The sequence below is a fragment of the Chelon labrosus genome (assembly GCF_963514085.1).
Source record: "Chelon labrosus genome assembly, chromosome: 8".
Classification (NCBI taxonomy): Eukaryota; Metazoa; Chordata; class Actinopteri; order Mugiliformes; family Mugilidae; genus Chelon; species Chelon labrosus.
In genome coordinates this window covers 3,221,441-3,241,064 of record NC_140358.1, presented here as the reverse complement: position 1 = coordinate 3,241,064, position 19,624 = coordinate 3,221,441, and the positions used below count along the sequence as shown (strand labels likewise).

Here is a 19,624-nt window from a genome sequence, read left to right as displayed (position 1 = left end):
GTAATGATCAAGATGTCACTTTAGTATGGGGAACAATTCTAAGTAGCAAAGACTTAATTTAGAGTTATTTGGACACTATTAACACTTGTAGTTTTGTGTTTTGTTAACAGACCATATTCATTAAGTGTTATTAAGGGAGAATAACTATTCTTGTGGTACTACCACCTTATAAAGTCCATACTAAGCAAAGCATATTGAGATCGGAATTCATATACAACAACTTCTTAACTTACTAATAAACAATAATTCTGAGGTTATTGAGGGAAAACTCTTAGTTAATGGCTTACTGGTTGTATAATAAGGCATTAATAAGTTCTTAATAATGACTATTTAAGAGCCAATATGTTACTAATTTGCATGCTAATAAGCAACTAGTTAATGGTGAATAGGTGTTCCCTAATATAAAGTGTTACCAAACATCCTTTCAGCTGTTGAACAGCTGCTTGCTTTCCTTTTATATCTGGACAAATCATAATTTTAAAAGCTAAATAAACCTCAGGACAACAGGAAACAACTGCCTCTTACAATAAGCTAATATGGGCACCATGCTATTTAATGTAGTCATTAATTACCTATATAAGCTAACAATGCAACAACATAAGGATCAATGGGTATATGTTATAATGACCGCAAACAAAATACCACTACTGCTGTCATGTTGCCTCCTCTGTGTTAATTACATTAATAAGAACCAATTAAGAATGGAATAGCCAACATGAGCCTCTCCTCCAACATGCAATGGGTCAATTACATTTTGTGCACAAAGACACAAGAAAAGTTTTAAGTTCCTCCTCGGCTCAAGAAACACATGACTCCACTGAACTGGAACAGACTTTATTATTTCATTATCTGGACCACAAAGGCTCTTCAGCTAAGAGGGCAAAGGAAGCCACAGCTTGGGCACTATACAGTACTTCTAGTCCATGATATGAGAGACATAACAAAGTGGAGAAACTAAAGCAACACGCGCTTGCTTTGAGCCTCGCAGAGCCTCTGACACTGCAGAAATAATTGGCACATTGTGAAGGGCAGATATTTATGCCAGTTTAGCGTCAGACTGTCAGAGATGGATGGAGCTCTGCCTGCTGGTGACAGCCTCCGTTAAAGAGATCTCAGAATAGTGACTGCTCAGGTTTTCCCAAACAACGAAGGGCTTGGATAAATTTCAGAGAAAAACTATTCAGTGCTGCGTCTGCGAGGAGAAGGTTGCGACCCTCAAGCTCCTCTTAGGTGAATTCATCTAAAGACAATCACTCATGCTCCGCTCGTCAGATCATGTTTTTCAGTTCATCTCCTGCTTAATACCTTATTCAGCCCTTTGACAACTGGCTTAGTTAGTTATTCAGCTGCGTCTCGCTCTTATTGAAGCATCTGAATGTGGAGCCTAAGGCAGGTCATAAACAATGATTTCACCGAAGGAGATCATTACTTTCCACAAAGTCAGATTTCTAAAACATTTCCAAGTATAATCACAATGTGTCATTTAAACCTCTGTCTGCTGCACATCAATGCTATTAGATCAAGCGTAGTCTGGTGTCTTGACATGCCCACAAGCATCTCATCTTCTGCGCGATCACAGTTTCGTGCTCCCGCTTGAAAGTGTCCTTGATTTTACTACTTAAAGGCAAAAGATGGCCTTTTTAATAACGTGCCTCTCTCGTCCCTGAGCCTAAACACAATTACGTCTGTACTTGTGAACATCAAATGCTTTCTGCAAAGACTGGAAAACCAGAACGACTAATACTTGAATATGAGCAGGCTCAAAACATTTTCATTACAGGACATCAGTATGATTGTTGTATGGTAATGGTTTACAGTCCTAATACTTGGAATCTGAGCTTTGCAATAAAGAATAAAAACTTCCTCAAAGGTTAAAAATCTAAAGTTCTTAACAAAGCCACTTTTCATAAATTCTCCTTGGTGTCAGCCAATGATAATTTGACCTTTATCTGCTGCTTGGTGGGTAATTTTTAATCTACCAAATACACAAATATAATGCATGCAAATAAAGTGCATGAACAATGCTGCTGACTTTGCAGCTGCATGTCTACACATACAGTACAGGTAGACACAAAAACCAAGCACACAATGAGGCTTTGCACTGTTATTAGTTTTTAATTTTAATAGTTTGATCAGATAGTTTACTAGCTAAATCATAACTTCATCTAAATATTCTGAAACAATCTGAATCCATGTTAAACTCACAGACGGATTTTAACACATTTTATGAAATTACAAGGTTTTTAAAGAACCAGTGGTTTATTTTTTTCTTTTCACTATGGTGTTGGAAAAGTGTAACAGTTATCAGTTCCTAGGACAGTACTGGCATCACAACCTGTGATAGCATTCTTCATCTGGACCTGGCTGGAGGTGTGAATGAACCGTGTTGTGTGTGACTCACACCCACTCAGGCTGTTATTTTACAGTTATTGCAAGAAGAGAGAGATAGGGAGTTCACACCGACGGCTCTTGAAAGTCAGCGCCAGGTTCTAGTGTGACTGGCAGGGTGCTGGTGAAGATGAAGGTCAGCGTGAGGCCGCCAGCCACAGGGGCTCAGATAGAACAGAGACGAAGTAAAAGATCTCTGGGAATGAGGCAGAAGGATGACGGGCAGAGGAGGTGAAGTCTATCTCTAACAGCTAATGGTGCTGATGGAAATCATGGCAGCGGACTTTGTTGCTCGAGGTGCAAAGTTCCTAACTTGGGAAAAAAATACTTACAAGCAAAATAATTTTCCAATGCTGTGAGACAGCACTTGCAGAATGGAGGCGGAGATTAAAAACTGGCTCAACAGGAACAGACTCTTTGGTCAGGTTACCTTGACCATGAAGAACGTACATTGCAAGAACACTTATGTGGTATTCAATTAAGAGAAATAATAAAATGTTGAGTTGTCTGGCAAATATTTCCAAAGGAACCTTGGAGACAGACTTATTTTACTTTTTCTTGTATTGTTCATCATTTCTCCAGGGCTTATTTATGGTGTAATTTGCTTCTAATTCTAAGCAATATATGTCTTCTGTTTTTACTCTTCAGCTAAATTGTTGCTGTCTGTGGGATGGGATTAGTAAAAAAGGAAAAGGTTTTGTTTTATTGAAACAAGACGACAAAAAATAGAAACCTCTTTCTTTGTTTAAGCTCTTACAAAAATATCTTTTTGATGTAGATTTGTGAATCATCATTTTTAAATTTGTGGAATAAATGCATTGACTGTGAATGAGGTTTCAGTGCATCTTGGCTAATATTAATACCGTATTTTTATCTTATCTCTTCATACTCAAATTATCCCAACTCTTCTAATCTGCTTTAAGGGTGGCTCAATGCGATCTGTCCAGGGACTACAGATGAAAAACAGTCTCTTGGATAACTCTGTTTTATTAATATGCCCGGTCCCTGCTGAATAAAGTAAAGAAATGCTTAAGTAACAGCACTCACAAATGGGCATCAGATTCATATGTTTTAACAAAGCTACTTCTTAGAAATAACTTGACCTTTATCTGCTGCTTGATGGGTAATTTTTAATCTACCATAGACACAAATATAATGCAGGCAAATAAACAGCATGAACAATGCTGCTGACTTTACAGCCACATGTCTACACATACAGGTAGATAAGTAAAGGAAACAGTGAGGACAGTTGTAGTTGTTGTGGTATTGTCGTTGTCAAACTCGCTGGTTTGGGGACACAGATGTCCTGACAGGTCAAAGAGTAGCTGTCTTTGCTTTCCTGCCATTTCCACAGTGGAAATATTCACAGACTTCACAGAAAATCTGAATGTTTTGAGCGCAAGCATCCCAACTGAGCATGTGAACACGGAGCGGCAGGGTGTGTGTAAACTGCCGATGGACTGTGTTATGAAACTAACACATCCAACAACTAAATGAACAGCACTGCATGCTCTAAGCATTCATTCCAGGCTCATCAGTTTGCACTAAGCGTAACGAACCCAGTGCATATTTCTGTACAGTTGCTTGTTAAATATTTTAACATCCATGACAACAACTGCTTAGGTGACACCAGCTGCAGTGTAAGCTGACACTTGATCAAGTTTGTTAACGCTGGACATGACAACACACGTGAGCAGCTCAGATTCTTCCAGTTCCTCCGTTTTGGCCTTAAACTCTGATGTATTGACAACAGTTGGCAGCTTTCCTAGAAAATGTCGCCTGGCCGTCCCCTTACTGGAGAGCCCAATAGGAATATCTGTCCATCTGCAGTCTAATCAAATACCAAGGTAATGCAAATGACAAGAGGGTCAAAACTCAAACCCGCAGCTCTCTCTCAGACTTAATGAGTTTTGTATTTGCTTCGTTCACCATCTTACACGAGCAGCTGCACAGCGATAAACAAGACTGGACTTCTATTAGTCAGCCTCGCTCCTTGATGCTCTCATACAAAATGATCTGTTCTCTTCAGGAAGATTTGGCTTTTTTCTAGCTATTTTAGCAATTATTTCCCTTGCAGTCACTGATAAATAAATGTGTAGATATATGTAGATAAAAAGATATAAAGAGCATTTTCTTTTAAAAAATATGCACAGTTCAAAATGAAAGGGAAAGTCAGTTTGACTTCCAGGCCAATGAAATTATAAACTGTACTCTCTGTACTGGATTTCACAGCCTGTTGTTGATTGTATATAGACATTGATATAACTACTGGTTCGGCGCAGTTTGAGATACTAGGGCTACATGATATATTACATTAATTCAGTTAATTCATTTTTTTCCCCTTAGTTGTCAGCCAAATACCAGACACTTCTCTATAGTGATGTAGTCTGTTGATGTCTTCTTCTTTGAGTCCCTGGTACTAGACTAGACTAGACACTGTGCTGCGTAAAGTTTGTAAAACTTCACTAAAACTAAACGTAGCAGCACCTTCAACGAATTCACTCATTAACTGAACACTCCTGCTTTAGAGTGAGTGGACATAGCTGACAATCTATATTCTCCGTGTCACTCTTTCACACAGTTAACAGAGTTGTTAAATGTAAAGTACTTTGTAATGAACCCGTGTTAAAGGCCCTTTAGGAATAAATTTGACTTGACCTTTTGTGACCATTAAACTAATTACACTTTGCAAAGCTGGACAGTTTGATAGTCCTTTCTGTCCGCCTTTTATTTTTATCGCAGACCTTTGGTTTCTGTGTGAAGAAGACAGAGCTGTTGCTACATTTTGTATAAATGAAAGGCTTTGACTGTACTGACCTATCCACCATGGCACCTTCTTTGTTAGTTATTATGACCATTCATTGTGTTCTATGCTTTATATTACTACTGGAGGTTGGCAAGCAAAACTTAATTCTGTAAAAAGTTACAAACACAGCTACAGAGGTGAGATATATTAGAGTCTACGCCAATCAGCAAAATATTTCAGCTCCAAAGAACGTCTGTGAAATCATGGCGGTATACTGTATGCCTTGAAAAACAAACTAGAGTGACAAACACAAGAGAAGCTATCAAGATGAATTCAACTAAGAGGATTATTATGGGTAGATAAATAAAACGGGGTGGGGAAACACAGTTTAAGTCTGTTTATATTCAATGTCAACAAATCCATCAAATGTGTGTGTCCATAAGAAAGAAGAGGCTTGGGTCTGAGTGTGGCTTACAACTAAAACGAGTTGATTAATTGGAACTGGTTGATAGTAAAGAAGCATAATGCCAGCCTCATACTTGAAGAGTTGGGATGTAATGAGTAAAATACTGTAGATAAAGTTCTCCTCAAAAGCAAGATAACATCAATGGAAATGAGCCAATAAATCTACATTTTAAGGCTCCACACTGAGCTAAATGTCAGGACGTACTCTATATTTTTAGGAGCAGAGGTGAGTGCTGCAGGCGTTATGAGCTGATACCCCACATTAGCCTCAGCCTCACTGAGGGAAAAGATTACAGACAGTCTGCCTCCATGTGCTCCCTTAAATCGCTTTTGAATACAGGAGGGAAGCTCATAGGAAAACTGCAATGGGTCAAGTCTATTAGATATTCAGGCCGGGCAACAATATGTGTAGTAAAGTCTGTGTTTTTCTCTCCTTCTCTTTCGTAATATAACAGCGTAACCATGTCTGGACGTCGACTGACATCCCTTTGAACTCCGGTCCTGTGGGGTTGCTCACTCTAAAAAGGGGTCTGCCATATCGAACTCCTAGCACCATTTTGGCCCACGGTAGATCTTCAAAAGCTTCAAAGCACAGCACTGACTTCTGACCTCGTCGAGCATGATCCACTGATGCGTGACAGGCTGGGAGAAGGAAGTGTCGTACTGCAGGGATCACACATCTAAGCGCGCCAGGTCTGGCAGAGGTGTGGGACCGTGTGATGTGTGACCTGAATGCAAAAACTTGCAGTGTGTACTGTTTGGGAACCCTAATTACCCACAGGAAAATACAAGGCTCTAACAACTGGTAAAGGACCCTAAAGACAGATCCTGACATTTGTGAGAAGGTCAAAGTTAATTACCGTGTGAGACTCTGCTCAAAGGAAGGGACCGGCAGGAGATTGTTTGTGTTAAAAAGTGCTTTCAAATATGAATAAAAAGGTTACGCGTGTCACAAACCTGATGTTACAAAGTTACACACTGACAGCTGACAACAAATCCTAAATACCAACTCAGTCAATTAATACAGATGTTAAAACTCACTCATGTGGAGGATGACATAGATGACAGTATCGTTGCAAGATTAGTCAATTAGTCATCAACAGAACAACTATTATAGTGAATGAAAGCTTTAAGACATAAAACTAATTATACAAGTATACAACTTTTTATAATGGTAAATTTATAATTTATGGTTTATTTAGAACAAACATTTGTTTATTTGTTTGTATTTTTTAGATTTTCACTATTTATTGATATTTTATAACCGCATTTTTTACTTTATTAACTGAAAATAAAGAGAAACACATTAATTCCCGACATGTTCGATGCAATTCATTACTGTTATTATTACTTTTATTTTCAGCTAATTGTTATGCAAATTGTCCAAAAATAATAAAAAAGAAATAATATAAAACGTGCGCAGAGTCAAGAAACAGACATTCTGGCGAGTGATTCTGTTGATCAACTAACCAATTTATCAAGCAGTTCTTTTCAGCACTAATGAAACTGATTCTTTGAGCTCTTGCTTATCCATAAATGATCAGAGATAAAAATAAAGAATAAAAGTTACAAGACCAACTGTTCCTGCTTCCAAACCACAAGAGTAAAGATAGCATCACCATTACTTCCCTCGCAGTAGAGATGCTTTTTGTGTGTATAGTATAAACTATTAAGAACTGACAGGATAAATTATTAAGAGCTTTAAATTTAAATGGCTCCTTTTTCCCTTGAATAAAAAAGCAGAAGCTAACAGCTTGAGTCATACGTACAGGTTTTGCGCGCAGAGTCCTCCACAAACAGCGAGGAGATGTCCTCGTCCACGCCGGCCTCGTTTTTGGCGATGCAGGTGTAGGCGCCGGTGTCCTCGAAGTGGACGTTGCTGATGTGCACCTCGCTTCCATTAGCTTTGACGAACAACAGAAGAAAAAGATGACGAGAGGAAAGGAAATAAAAGGAAGAACTCCATGACTCCATTTTCTGCTATGATTACATAAGCTTTCTCTAACATGTTAAGAAGAAAGGTGAAAGGTTTGTTCAGAGATAATTCAAAAACTGCAAGTTTAAAGTGAGAATGTGGGGCTGGTTTATATTTTTTTTGTGAAAACACTTGAAAGGGGAAAACATTTGTTTCACTGTTTAACGTAAGAACTACAAGAAACATGAAAACTTTGCTTTCATGTTTTTGATACTTTTGACAAACCCCTCAGTGACTCATGTCCTCATATCTCAGTTACACGCCAGCATCTTTAAACTGAAATGAGTCACAGTCATCACTGGAAAGCTTTGTGGAATGTATGTGGTCCATACCCTAGTATTTGACTAATAATCAGAATAAAACTGCCTCATGTAACCACCTCAATCAGAACAGACTGGACCGATCGGGGGAATTTTCAGATTTCAGATTTATCGGATTGAGTCAGGTGTAAACCATTGATATTAGCTCCTAGGAACCATGCAAACACGTCATCTGATCGTTTCTCTTTGGTTGGAATAAATTCTTCATGAGCATGTTTGCCCCATGTAAAGTAACCATCAAAAAAAGTAAGACGTTACCAGGAGCGACAGAAACGTGATCAACTAACAGGGCAGCAGCAGGTAGTAGGAACGCGGACAAACCGACCAGAATATGATATACAGTATGCATGGATTGATACACACACAAAATAATTTCTCACCCAACACTATTTTACATTTCAAGTTTCTTATTATCAGTATCATTATTCTTTTAGTGACAGCAGCAGAAACTATAAGAGCCACTGTTGCAGAAAAATGTTAGAAAAAACAAAGAAGTACGAGTGGTAATAAATATACAGTATGCATATGCATATATCTAAGCAGTACTCTTCTCTACCTTGCAGGGTGAGCTGTTTGGACAGCTTGGTTGTAATGTCCATGCCGTTCTTGAGCCAGGCCAGTTGTGGACTGGGGATGCCCTCAGCATGGCAGCGCAGGCTGGCAGTGACACCCGGCTCCCTGGCTTGGCTCTCTGGGTAAACTCGGATGACGGGAGGGACTAGAGGAACGTGAAAAATAAAAGAGAGGGAGCCAGGTAAGCATTAATAATAATACGGGTATTAATAAATGCTGTTCAGTCCTACACTGTTGTTGTAAATACGTTCGAGGAGTACGTTCATCATTTTTGAATGTTAAGTTTTACAGAAGATGCCAAGTGCTGAACGTATGGCTTTACATTAGCATATACTATCGATAAGATTGTTGAATGCCTTTAGTTGCAGTTAAAGTGCTCCATGAAGCCAAACAAATCAGATAGATAAATAAGGGAGAAAACCTCTGTACGGATGTTATTGATTTTTCTTGGTAACTATTGATTTTGTGTAACCTTTTGTCAAGAAGGGGAGGATAGAAGTGGAAAAACAGAAGCAGGAAAAAAAGAAATCCATGAAAAAAATTTAAAAGACAAATACTGAATCTCTTTTCTGCCAACTCTTCCAAATGCTGACTTGACACCTTTCTGTGCTCTGTGCCTCTGTCATAGTGCAGTTTCACTTGTTTTTTCTGCCCTCAAGCAAAAACAAACAAAAATACTCTACAAATTATACTTCCAAGAACCATAAATTAACATAAATCAATAAAACACAAAAATACATTAATACTGTGCATTTATGCATTGGCTCAGAATATGCCACAAGTCTCACTCTGCAGCCAGGGGCTAAATTGTTACATTCTTGCTCCACAAAACATGGAAAATTATTAAAAGAGTGAATTTAAATATTCGTTGAAAGGAAGAAGTCTTCTCTGAATAGGATAAAGATGACAAAACCTTTCAAAGGGACAGCCGTATCTCTGAGGAGACTCTCACATTGAAACCGTGACTTGGACAGCAACAATCAAGTGTTTGCAGAGCGACCGTAAAAAAGCAGCACGATCCACTCCACAACAACCTGTCACATAAGAGTGTGACAACCTAGCAGTGGTTTAAGTAGGGACATCCGATCTCTCCATCTTCTTTTGAGCAATCTCTTTTGAGCCTCTGTGGCCCAAATCAGTGTCCTCTTCCTCCGACTTCAGAGGATGGAAGCGAGAGTCTTGGCAGAAGTAGAGAAGACAGACGTGCTGTAGAGACCATTTCCTCTGGGCACTGGGTTAGAGGAAGTCTTTACTCAGCCAGGTGAGTGAAAGGACTGAGGATTGCTGCCAAGGCCATCTGGTAACCACAACACTCCCAGGCTTTCAACCACGCTGCCAGCGTTGTCCGCAGTGGACCACGAGGGTTCTTATGGCACCCAGGTTACTCCACCAATCACAGCCACACAGACACTCCAGTTATATCGATGCCACTCAGCAGTAACAAGCCAGACTGAATAGAACCCATGGAGTCAATTATTTTTGTTCAATCTTTTGAGTGCAGATTATTAGTCTCACTTAATATCCTCACAGATGCCCAAACAAGCATACAAAAGCTGATTTCTTTGTGTGTGGTTTTATTATCCTTCTTCTTTATTTGCTTTTGTGTCATATGATCTACTTACTGTAAATGACTTATGTCAGAGTTTTTCCTTATATACAGGGTGTTCAGAATGAGACTTGAATCTGGAGCTTCATCCACATATACTGCACTGCATCTATCTGAATACACAAACCAGTAATGTAATAAACAAATCTATTGGTAAAAAAATATTTTAGAGCAAATCAAAATTAGGGACTAAAATACCTGAGTTATTTTTAGTGGAAAAAAATCAAATTAAATATAAAAACAAAACAGATCTTGCCCATTATGCATTTAATAAAACATTCTTGATTCTGGCTTAATTAAAATTCATAGAATATCATTATGTTTCACATCATATCTGGTTTCAGAAACCTGGATAAAACAAAACAAAACAAAAAAATGATGATAATTGGTGATAAAGTCTGCTGTCAGTAACGCAAAATATTAAAGCTGAAGTGCACACTACATTGACAAAAATTTTTATGAATATGTTAAGAATATGTTTCACTACTTTTATTTTATAGGCAAAACAATAAATCACTTTTTAAAAAAAATAGTGGTTTAGTTGCAGCCCTACAGTAATCCCATTGCACTGGGATTGCAATGGGACAAAGTCTCAAATGATGCAGACAACGGGAAACCTGAATAATAAGAATCATAAACACAACCAAGGGTCTGGAACAACCAGGCCTCACTGAGGTCATATTCAGGATAAGAACAAATCCAATACAATACATTAAGTGATCATTCCAAAGCTCAAAAGCTCAGTTTTGAATATGTTCTCATACTATTGTACATGTATGGTAAGTCAGTGAATCGGTAGTATTTTCCTATTGTGTAATAAACAGCAACGCAAACACCACACAGATAAAAGTGACTGTATTGAGGATTTAAGCTATAAATTGCAGAGCTGGTTAAGAGATGTATCTGCTTATCTGAGACTGAACGGCACCCTGTGTTTGTGTGTGTGGGGCCATGTCAAGGGAGGGTTTTGGGGTCATGGCAAACATGGCATGTAGCTTTGTTTCTGGCTGACAACAACAACAACCGATTAATCAACAGGCGTACAGAGCGAGAATCAATCAGCCAGGTCCCCTTGAGTATCCCATTAATAAAAACCTCTCAGGGATTCAACGCTGCATTAATCAGTGTGATTAAAACAAAGTAGATCCTGATACTTTTTCGTTTAAGATAAATAATAGTATCACTGCCACAGTGGTCAAGTGGAGAGAAATTCAGTTTAGTTGTTCAGGGAAAGAGACCTCACACAGTACAGTATGTATTAAATTACTTTCATCAACGTATAAATTTAAATATATTCTCAGTGCTGAATGCGTCTCTATTGCTTCTATGGTAGACGAGAGCAGAGGTGAGTAATGGGAAAGAAAACTGAAAGAAGATGTGACTGGATCAGCACCAACTGCTTCCCGGAGGGTTGGTGAGTTAATACTGTCATCCAGGCTTTCATTATATGCCATATATATTACTAACACAGTGAGTTACATCTCTGCATTCATGTCTCTTCCAACACAGCTTGTCTAAACTTCAGCCTGTCCAGAATGCTGCAGTCAGACCCCTCTCTAAATCTAATACATGAATCCAGATAATGCAAGATCTAGCTTTTTCCACATTGGTTACCTGTATGTTACAGAACTGATGTTGAGATTTATATGATTATGACCCTGAAGATCTGTTTCTCTTTTAAATCTCAGTTAAAAGCACATTTTAAGAGATACATTATTGTTTAAATACAAAAGCACAGCCGCAATTCTTTTCAGCTAAAGAACTGTGCACATACGGAGCGATCAGCTCAACACCCATCACCTCGTAGCTAACAGATGGTCACTAGTAGCTGTTTCAGATGTTTCTTGTATATTGCACAGATAAACAAGCAGAACAAAAAAATATCACTAGTGTATGGACAGAGCCTGTTCTTCTTGATGTCACGATCTCTATTAGAAAAGACAATACTGTGAAAAATGCTTCATCTGGGTTCTCTACTACCTGCTACCATCGTCATTTGTCAATCAGCTGTATCGGTTGCTCCTAATAGTCTTCACGCCACTGCTGAGGTTAGTTCTTGGTTCTTGGTACCTTATAGTTATGATAAAATGTTTAGATGAACATGGTTTGAATGATCATTGAATACTCAAGGATCATAGCGTTAACATTGCGCAGCTGCGAATGTGATTTACTCTGTGCTTTGGTACAACTGCCTTGACATTACATATGGTTTTTGTAGTTGTAACTTGTGTCGAAGAAGCATCAAATACATTATTATTCTCTCCAGTTGGAAAATTAGAAATACTCGTGTCATATTTTTAACTTGCATGTATTGACTGTATTTTTGTATTTATATATGCGTTTTAAATGATACCAAGCATGATATACCTTTATTTGATTATGATTGAATATTGATTATTTGATATTGATTTGTTTTTTTATTCTTCAGAGTCCATGTGAGGACAAGTGTTAAAAAGAGGCGTCAGGCAGTGATCTCATGACCAGGATGGTCCGTAGCTAAGGTATATACAGTATCTAGAAAAATCTTCTGACGCCATTGAGACTGATAGAAAATGGATAGCATGAGATTGAGCTCACATCTCATCTCATGCACCTTTTGGGTAAATGGCTTGTGTAATTTGAGAAGGTGGAACTGGCTGGAGCTTTCAGCTAAAGGTCTCTGAACTATGATCCAATCATAGCTGGTAAAACCACTGCATGAGTCAGAAAGGCTACGGCGAAAGTGTATGTGCAGTGTGTAGAGGTGTAATTACAAAGTGGGTAAGAGCAGGACTAATCAGTGCTGGGAATGATATACAGGGGCTGGCTCAGGCAGAACAGAAGTTTCCACTGAGTCCTCAGCAGGTTTCATGGACCTAGTTCATTCAAACATCTGTGATGGGAAGGGCTCACTGCCTGCCAGAAATGTAATTTCCCAGCCCAGTTTTTTCAGACTGGTTTCTACGCCGGTGTTCACCCCAGATCAGAACTGCACGCATATATAATTCACTTTACTGATAAACAATGTCAAAAATAAACAGCATGAAATCTGGGCACAGTCAGAAAGTAGAGTGTAGATTTTGTGACTGCATTACAATTACCTGAATAGGAAGAACTAAAATGTTTTCAATTATTTGGTTTGAATTTTGTGATGATATGGTCAGGCTTTCTTTTTAGGTAGACTAGCAGAGATGAGGAGACAAGAGACCATGAAATGCTACTGAAATTCAACAAAGTGATAGGTGAATTGCTTTATATGCAGACGGGCTTAACAACAAATGTCCAAGTTTTTTTTTTTTTGTAGAACATTATTACGTTTTTATCCCACTAAGCTCAACAATAATGATTGAATGTTTATTCTTAACAGCTTGACCTTAGGGTGATTACTTTGTCAATTTCTTAAAAGTTTATTTTAATTAAAAATGACATGTGATGAGGAAGTAGCGCAGAATCTGAACAGACTTTGTTCAGATTTAATTATTAAAAAGTCAACACTGTATGCGACCTCTCAGCATGGTGTAAGAACTACAGTACTAAACCCTGTTTTAGTGAGAAGATAATATCAGTAAGTAAGAATAACATTATTTCAAAACCCCTGTTTAGCAATGGGGCTCATTATGACTCAGCTCAGTCTAAGGCCTGAAAAGACATTTAAAAATCATTTCTTTTTACTGATATTTCCATTTTATATTTCTAGTTTACCTTCCACCACTGTGAAAATGTGACTGCTGTCTGTCATTTCCAGGCCACCGCCGTTACTGGGGCTTAGGGAGGGAGGGGAACTTGTGTAGGAGGACCAAACTTCTCTCAGTGTTGCTGTAATACCCACTGGCGGCCCACAGTGCTCAATAAAGGTCATTCCTTAGTTAAAGGCCTATTATTTGAGAAAAAAGCTCATGTCGCTGAATTCCCTCGGCGAGTGTGAATGTGGGAGAGAAAGTCCATCCTGCACTGATGTACTTATCTACTAACAATATTGGAGTTCCAGCTGGTCAGTGATAGAGGTCGATAAACTGCACTAAATTATTTAATTCCCCCCTTAAGTTAGAATGAAAGAATTAAAATGCAGAAAGCCTTGTAGAGCAAATCTATTTAATGAGAAAAAATGGGAAATTTAGAGTGTCTTTGGATAAGTGCAAATTAAAATGGTGAAATGTGGTATTAAAATAATTGAAAGTTATATTTAATGTATGTAATTAAGTAAAATGGTTAAAACACACATGTGAATGTTCAGTTTATTCCCTGGCCAGACGACTATTGTTGCCTATCTATTTTGTTTTCTGTCAGTCTCTCTCTATACTGACTGCCAAATTAATCGGAACATACATTTTAAGGTAAATAAAACCAGGAACTCCTCGGATAGTAGAGACAAGTGCCTATGCAGTTTTAGGCTTCTGACTTTTAAACAATAATGATAGGAGCAGGTGGAAGGGTCAGCATATCAAAAGATGTGGACAAGCTGATAGCTCAGTTAGGCTGATGTTGTCACATGTCTAAATAATTTAACAACCAGATCACCTAGATGTCTAAATGCATTGTTAAATTATACATTTCTGAATAAAACACTATTGATAAGTTGAATTTAGAGTTTAGTTATAATTGGATCACTTTAAAGTTGTCATGGCTTCATGAGGACTCGCCAACATTGATAGATGAATGAAGATGGGAAAATGTAATCACATTATTTGGGAAATGTAAAATTTTTGCCAACAGAAATCCAAATACAGACCTCCTACTATGAAATTTCTCTGCTAGAAAATGATCAGGTGTGATTTCATATGATGGGATAGCTGGTTGAGTTGAATTGGATGGAATAATTCTGTTAATTCTGTATGGCCCAGAGTTAAAATCTTACAGGAAACAAAAAGAGGTTTTCTGACATTAAACCCTCTTTGTTAATTTTGCTTACATCGAGAGATGACCTAAACATTTAACCCAGGGATCCAGGTTTAGGATTTTTAAAATTATTTTGCCTCCTTCAAATGAACTTGTGAGCTTGTGGTTACGACATCGGCAGTCGAGGTTTTTTTTTTTTTTATACCAAGACAATTAGACTAACGACATATGAACTCACCATCCATCTCTGAAATGCATAAAACAGCAGCAAACACATCTTAAATCATGCCCTTGCATCTTGAATAAGATTTCCACTTACAGTGTTGTGAATACCTCATAAGATATTATACTGTTTTTAAAGGTTCAAAAAGCAGCATGGAATATGAAGTTAATAAAATGGCAATGATAGCATCAGGTAATAATAATAAATAATAATAATACATTTTATTTAGAAAGCTAGCGTTTGAAATCCTGACAACTTTTTTGTTTTTGGTGTACTTCTGCTCTGGATTCATTTGTATTTAACAACATTAATATTGAAAGAATTTCAAAAGCTTCTCTGTCTTTTCTCACATTAAGTTTCCAGCTTGGTGAAAATAAGAAGGTGTGTACTCTGTATTTTAAAAGTACCTACAAAGTCCTACATTGTGCATGTTTATGCCGGATTCCTGTGTGCAAATCAACATTTCCTTTGCCAAGACAGTCGTGGAAATGAAAGGAGGCAGTCGGGCAGTGGGATTTTTCCACTCAAAGCTTGATTCAGACACGATCTGAGAGAAGTTCCATTCTGATGTGTTTCTGAGAGCGTCAGGAGAGCCACTGCCAGGAGAATGCGACACAGCAGGGCTGACAGCTCCATCATAAAGCTCCCCAGCCAGTCGTCAATCACTCAGCAAGGCTCCCGTCGGCCATGGCGCTCTAGAAGATGAGCAGGCATTCAGACGCACACATATACACACACAAGAGAGCAGAACACGCAAACACCATGGCAGGAGACCACTTCACCATCACATGACTGGGAGATTTCCAACTAAGCCTGGCAGACTTCTTACAACTCTTCAATCAAATTGAACTTGTGTCTGTTGCTAAAAAAAAACACGGTGGTCATAACCACTGGATTGAGGGAACAGACCAGGTACTGAACACACCATGACAAATTTGCACACGCCATGATGAAAGCTTTCTCTCTCAGTTGTGATTACTCTCTCACCTGAGTCCCACCGTGATGTAGAAGTAATCTAGCTCAGACAACAGTTTGATCCAGAGCCTGAATCTAGTGCATTACATGTACATCACACAGCGAGTGAAAAAGTACTTTTCAAGGGTAAAATAAAAGTAAAAACAGTAAAACTGCTGGAGGTGGTATAAAAAAGATCCGGGACAGAAATTAAGGAGCATAATGGATCTTCAGGGAATAGTACTATGCTGTGTTTGTATTCTCTTTATTTTCTGCCTAGAAGGGAGTAGTGTATGTGTGTGTGTCGTGCTGGAGTTGGGCTATTTTTCTCTTATTTAATGTGTGTTTTCAATTTGATTTATTATTTACTACAAGCAATGCAAACAGTACTATTCAAATTATGGAAATTTAGCCTCTGAAGCACGTATTATACAAAACAATAGAGAGCTAGAGCAAAGAAAGCAGAACAGAACAGATGTGTTTTTTATTATCTTAAGATTAGGGCTAACATATATTTAGTATTGGATTCAGTGTATGGATTTCTGACATCAGTGTGGGATGCACTGATATTAAAAAAAGGTTATGTAAATGCTTAATATACTTAAATTAAACAACACCAGACAAATATTACTCATTTAAGAACTGACGGTGAAGTTGTGGCCGTTTGAAATCTCTCCTCTGCAAAGTCTAATGCTGTTCACTGTTGACAGCCTAGCACAGAAGGAATCACACAACACTCGGGCATAGATCTGGCAGCTCATTCTTCTCATTCTCCTCTCTCCCTGTCTTTTTGTGGTTACCCACTCCAAATCCTGCATCCACGAGTCTGTACAGTCTGTCTGAACTGCTCTTCAGCACCTACGCACAGCAACACTCTGGCTGTTTTCTCTTCACTGAACCCAGTAACATGTGGGCAACCCTCTGGTTCTCCAGGAAAAAAAATCCAGCACTGCAAAATTCAGCTCGGGGCTTGTGAGTATTCACACATCCACACAGCCAGCAACTGTTTAAAACAAGACGCTCCGGCTTCAGTCAAGGATTCTGATTCCAGAGCTGTCACAGTGTATCGAGGAAAAGCTCTAGTTGGTATTGGCCCACCTCTACAGCAGCCCTGCCCCTCTCTCACTAGTATTACTCCAGGTCTTGGGGGTCAGTTTTTTTGACAGGCCCCATCTCTGCCTGCCACCTATAGCTAAGCTTAAAGCTCACAACCACTCAGCTACTTGGTTCCCCAGGTCTGATTTCCTCTTACGCTGGGCTTAGACTACAGGAGCTTCAAAATCCTAGGCTGCGTCACACACTTAAGAAGAAACTCTCATATAAAAAATAGAGACTGTGGTGCAATAACTTGCTTTTAATGGAACCACACTTTGCTGAGAGAAATACAAAACAGCCCCAGCTAATATTAGTATTAATATCACTCTCCACACTGTCTCTGCACAGTATGGAGAGACATGGTCAACATAGGCGGTGCATACTTCAGCGAGAACAAGAGGTAATATTTTAATTGCCTGTTTTAACATTTGTCAACAAGACTATGGTAGATAACGTTAGCCTCGAGGGCTAGAATGATTGCCACTGATTGACACAATCACCCAGATTTTAAATCAAAGAGCCTGCAAGAGGCTTGGGAGGGTTAAGAGATCAATCCGAAATTCTTGTAGTCATAAACAAGTGCAGCTGGGATAGGCTCCAGCAGACCCCGCGACCCTTCACAGGCGCAAGCGCTTACAGAAGATGAATGAATGAATAAACAAGTGTGGATGAGTAAATGGTTGGAGAGTTGTGAGATTTTAATTTTGGTTTGGGACTTAGAGTGGATTAGTAAACCCTCTGATTACTGGATTACCTGGGCCAAATCTCAATATTGAGCAAGGTCTGAAGTGGATTTCTCATCCAGTTGTTGGGAGGGTGGAATCAGGGGATAAACTGGCCCAAAACTCCTGTTGTCTGAGTCCAGCTTTAGGACATCCTACCATGAGTTGTTCACCCCAAACAACGTGACTTCTAGGGTCACAGGCCACATAACCTCCTCCAGGACATGATTCTGACAACAGTTTAATGAAAGGATTCTTGGATACACTGAAAAGTCAATAATAAAAACATTAGAGACAGAACACTGTACATGTACCCTCTGCATTTGTTTTATGTCTAACACATAACTGGAAACAACTACAGCCACATTTTGAAAGATGATAGTTCCAGACGCAAGAAGACACAGTTATAGAATTGGTTCATTTTACCCATCAGAAACACTTATATTTTGAAACATGATTTCAAGTTGAATGCAGCTTTCCAGGATAGAAAACGTAATGCATTTTCCTAGCAGCAGTATTGGTCGGTGGATCTGATGTTTCATTAATTTACCCCAAACAACTATTTGTTTTTCTGCTAAAGTGGCTGAAAGAGTGGACAAACTTTGGAGCCGCAGTACAAATGAGATGCAGCTCTATCGATTCCTGTGGGGTCACTAGAACAAAGAAGAGCAGACACAACAGACTAACAATAACAAATAATCAGAACAAAATGAACATCTTGAGAATAAGAGTGGACACTGAAGATAGCACTACAGATGAGGTGGGCAATACTAGGAGGCTGGCTGTCAGTGCAACAAAGCAGCAGTGTTTGTGTGGATAAGTGGGGGAAGTAGGGATCAAAACTAATGATCCTCCACATACTGCAAATAGCTTACAGTACAGAAACCTTCCAGTCTAAATTACATCAGCTCGACAGAATAAAACTCCAAATGTGTCTCTTGTCATTCTCTTGTGGCCTCGGAGTGATGGACAGCATTTTGAATCGAGTCTTACAGGATTACTCTATTTCAGCTGTTTCTAATTGAGTTTTAGAAAATCTCAGCAGTCATGTCAGGGTGAAAGCTGGTCCTTTGAGACTTCACCCAGACTAAAAATGTGGAATTCATAGGCTTCAGTAAAAAGGTCATGTGGAAGTTACACTATTAATTACAGCCAAAAGTCTCTGTTCTCCTGAGATTCACCCCGATTCCATATACATAATACTGGGAATAATAAGACCTGTACATGAGTGCAATTAACCTCAGAGTAAGCTTTTAGAAGAATGATAATGAAGCAACGGTCTGCCAAATGTAATGTAGATCTTGAGCTTTCTCTGCCAACACAATGTGGTTTATTTTCATTCAACTCATTAGAAGCAGAATGGAAGAAAACAGTCTCATTCACTCAAGCTGGACTACATCACCTTTGACCCTTGGCACATTGCGTCTGCTTCAGCATTCACACGGTTTGGCCACCACACTGATGATGGCAAACCAGTGAAGAAATGTGGAAATGTAAAACTTGTTTATCTGGTATCAGTGATAAATGAGTGTAAATTGGTCACCACTTAAAGCAAAGTGGAATATTCCCGGCATTGAAAAGCAGTGTGCAAAACAAATGAATAAATAATAAACAAAGTGCAAATAGTCTATAAACAAAGTGTTTCAGTTTTTGTTCTGGTAGAACAGGAAGACACCGTTGTTTCTTGTTGAATTGCGTCAGAGTGGAAGTAAGGTGAGCTCATAGGAAAGTGATATTTGTAT

General features: G+C 38.7%; 1 protein-coding gene across 1 annotated transcript in view; it reads right to left on the bottom strand.

Annotated features, from left to right (window-relative positions):
- Positions 1 to 19,624, bottom strand: part of fstl5 (follistatin-like 5) — a gene marked incomplete at its 5' end in the record, with an annotated part of 136,280 nt that overhangs the window by 26,182 nt on the left and 90,474 nt on the right. The window contains 2 exons of the mRNA XM_084550544.1: positions 7,369 to 7,503; positions 8,451 to 8,612. Of these exons, the coding sequence (XP_084406670.1) occupies positions 7,369 to 7,503; positions 8,451 to 8,612 (297 nt within the window). The remainder of the gene's footprint in view (positions 1 to 7,368; positions 7,504 to 8,450; positions 8,613 to 19,624) is intronic.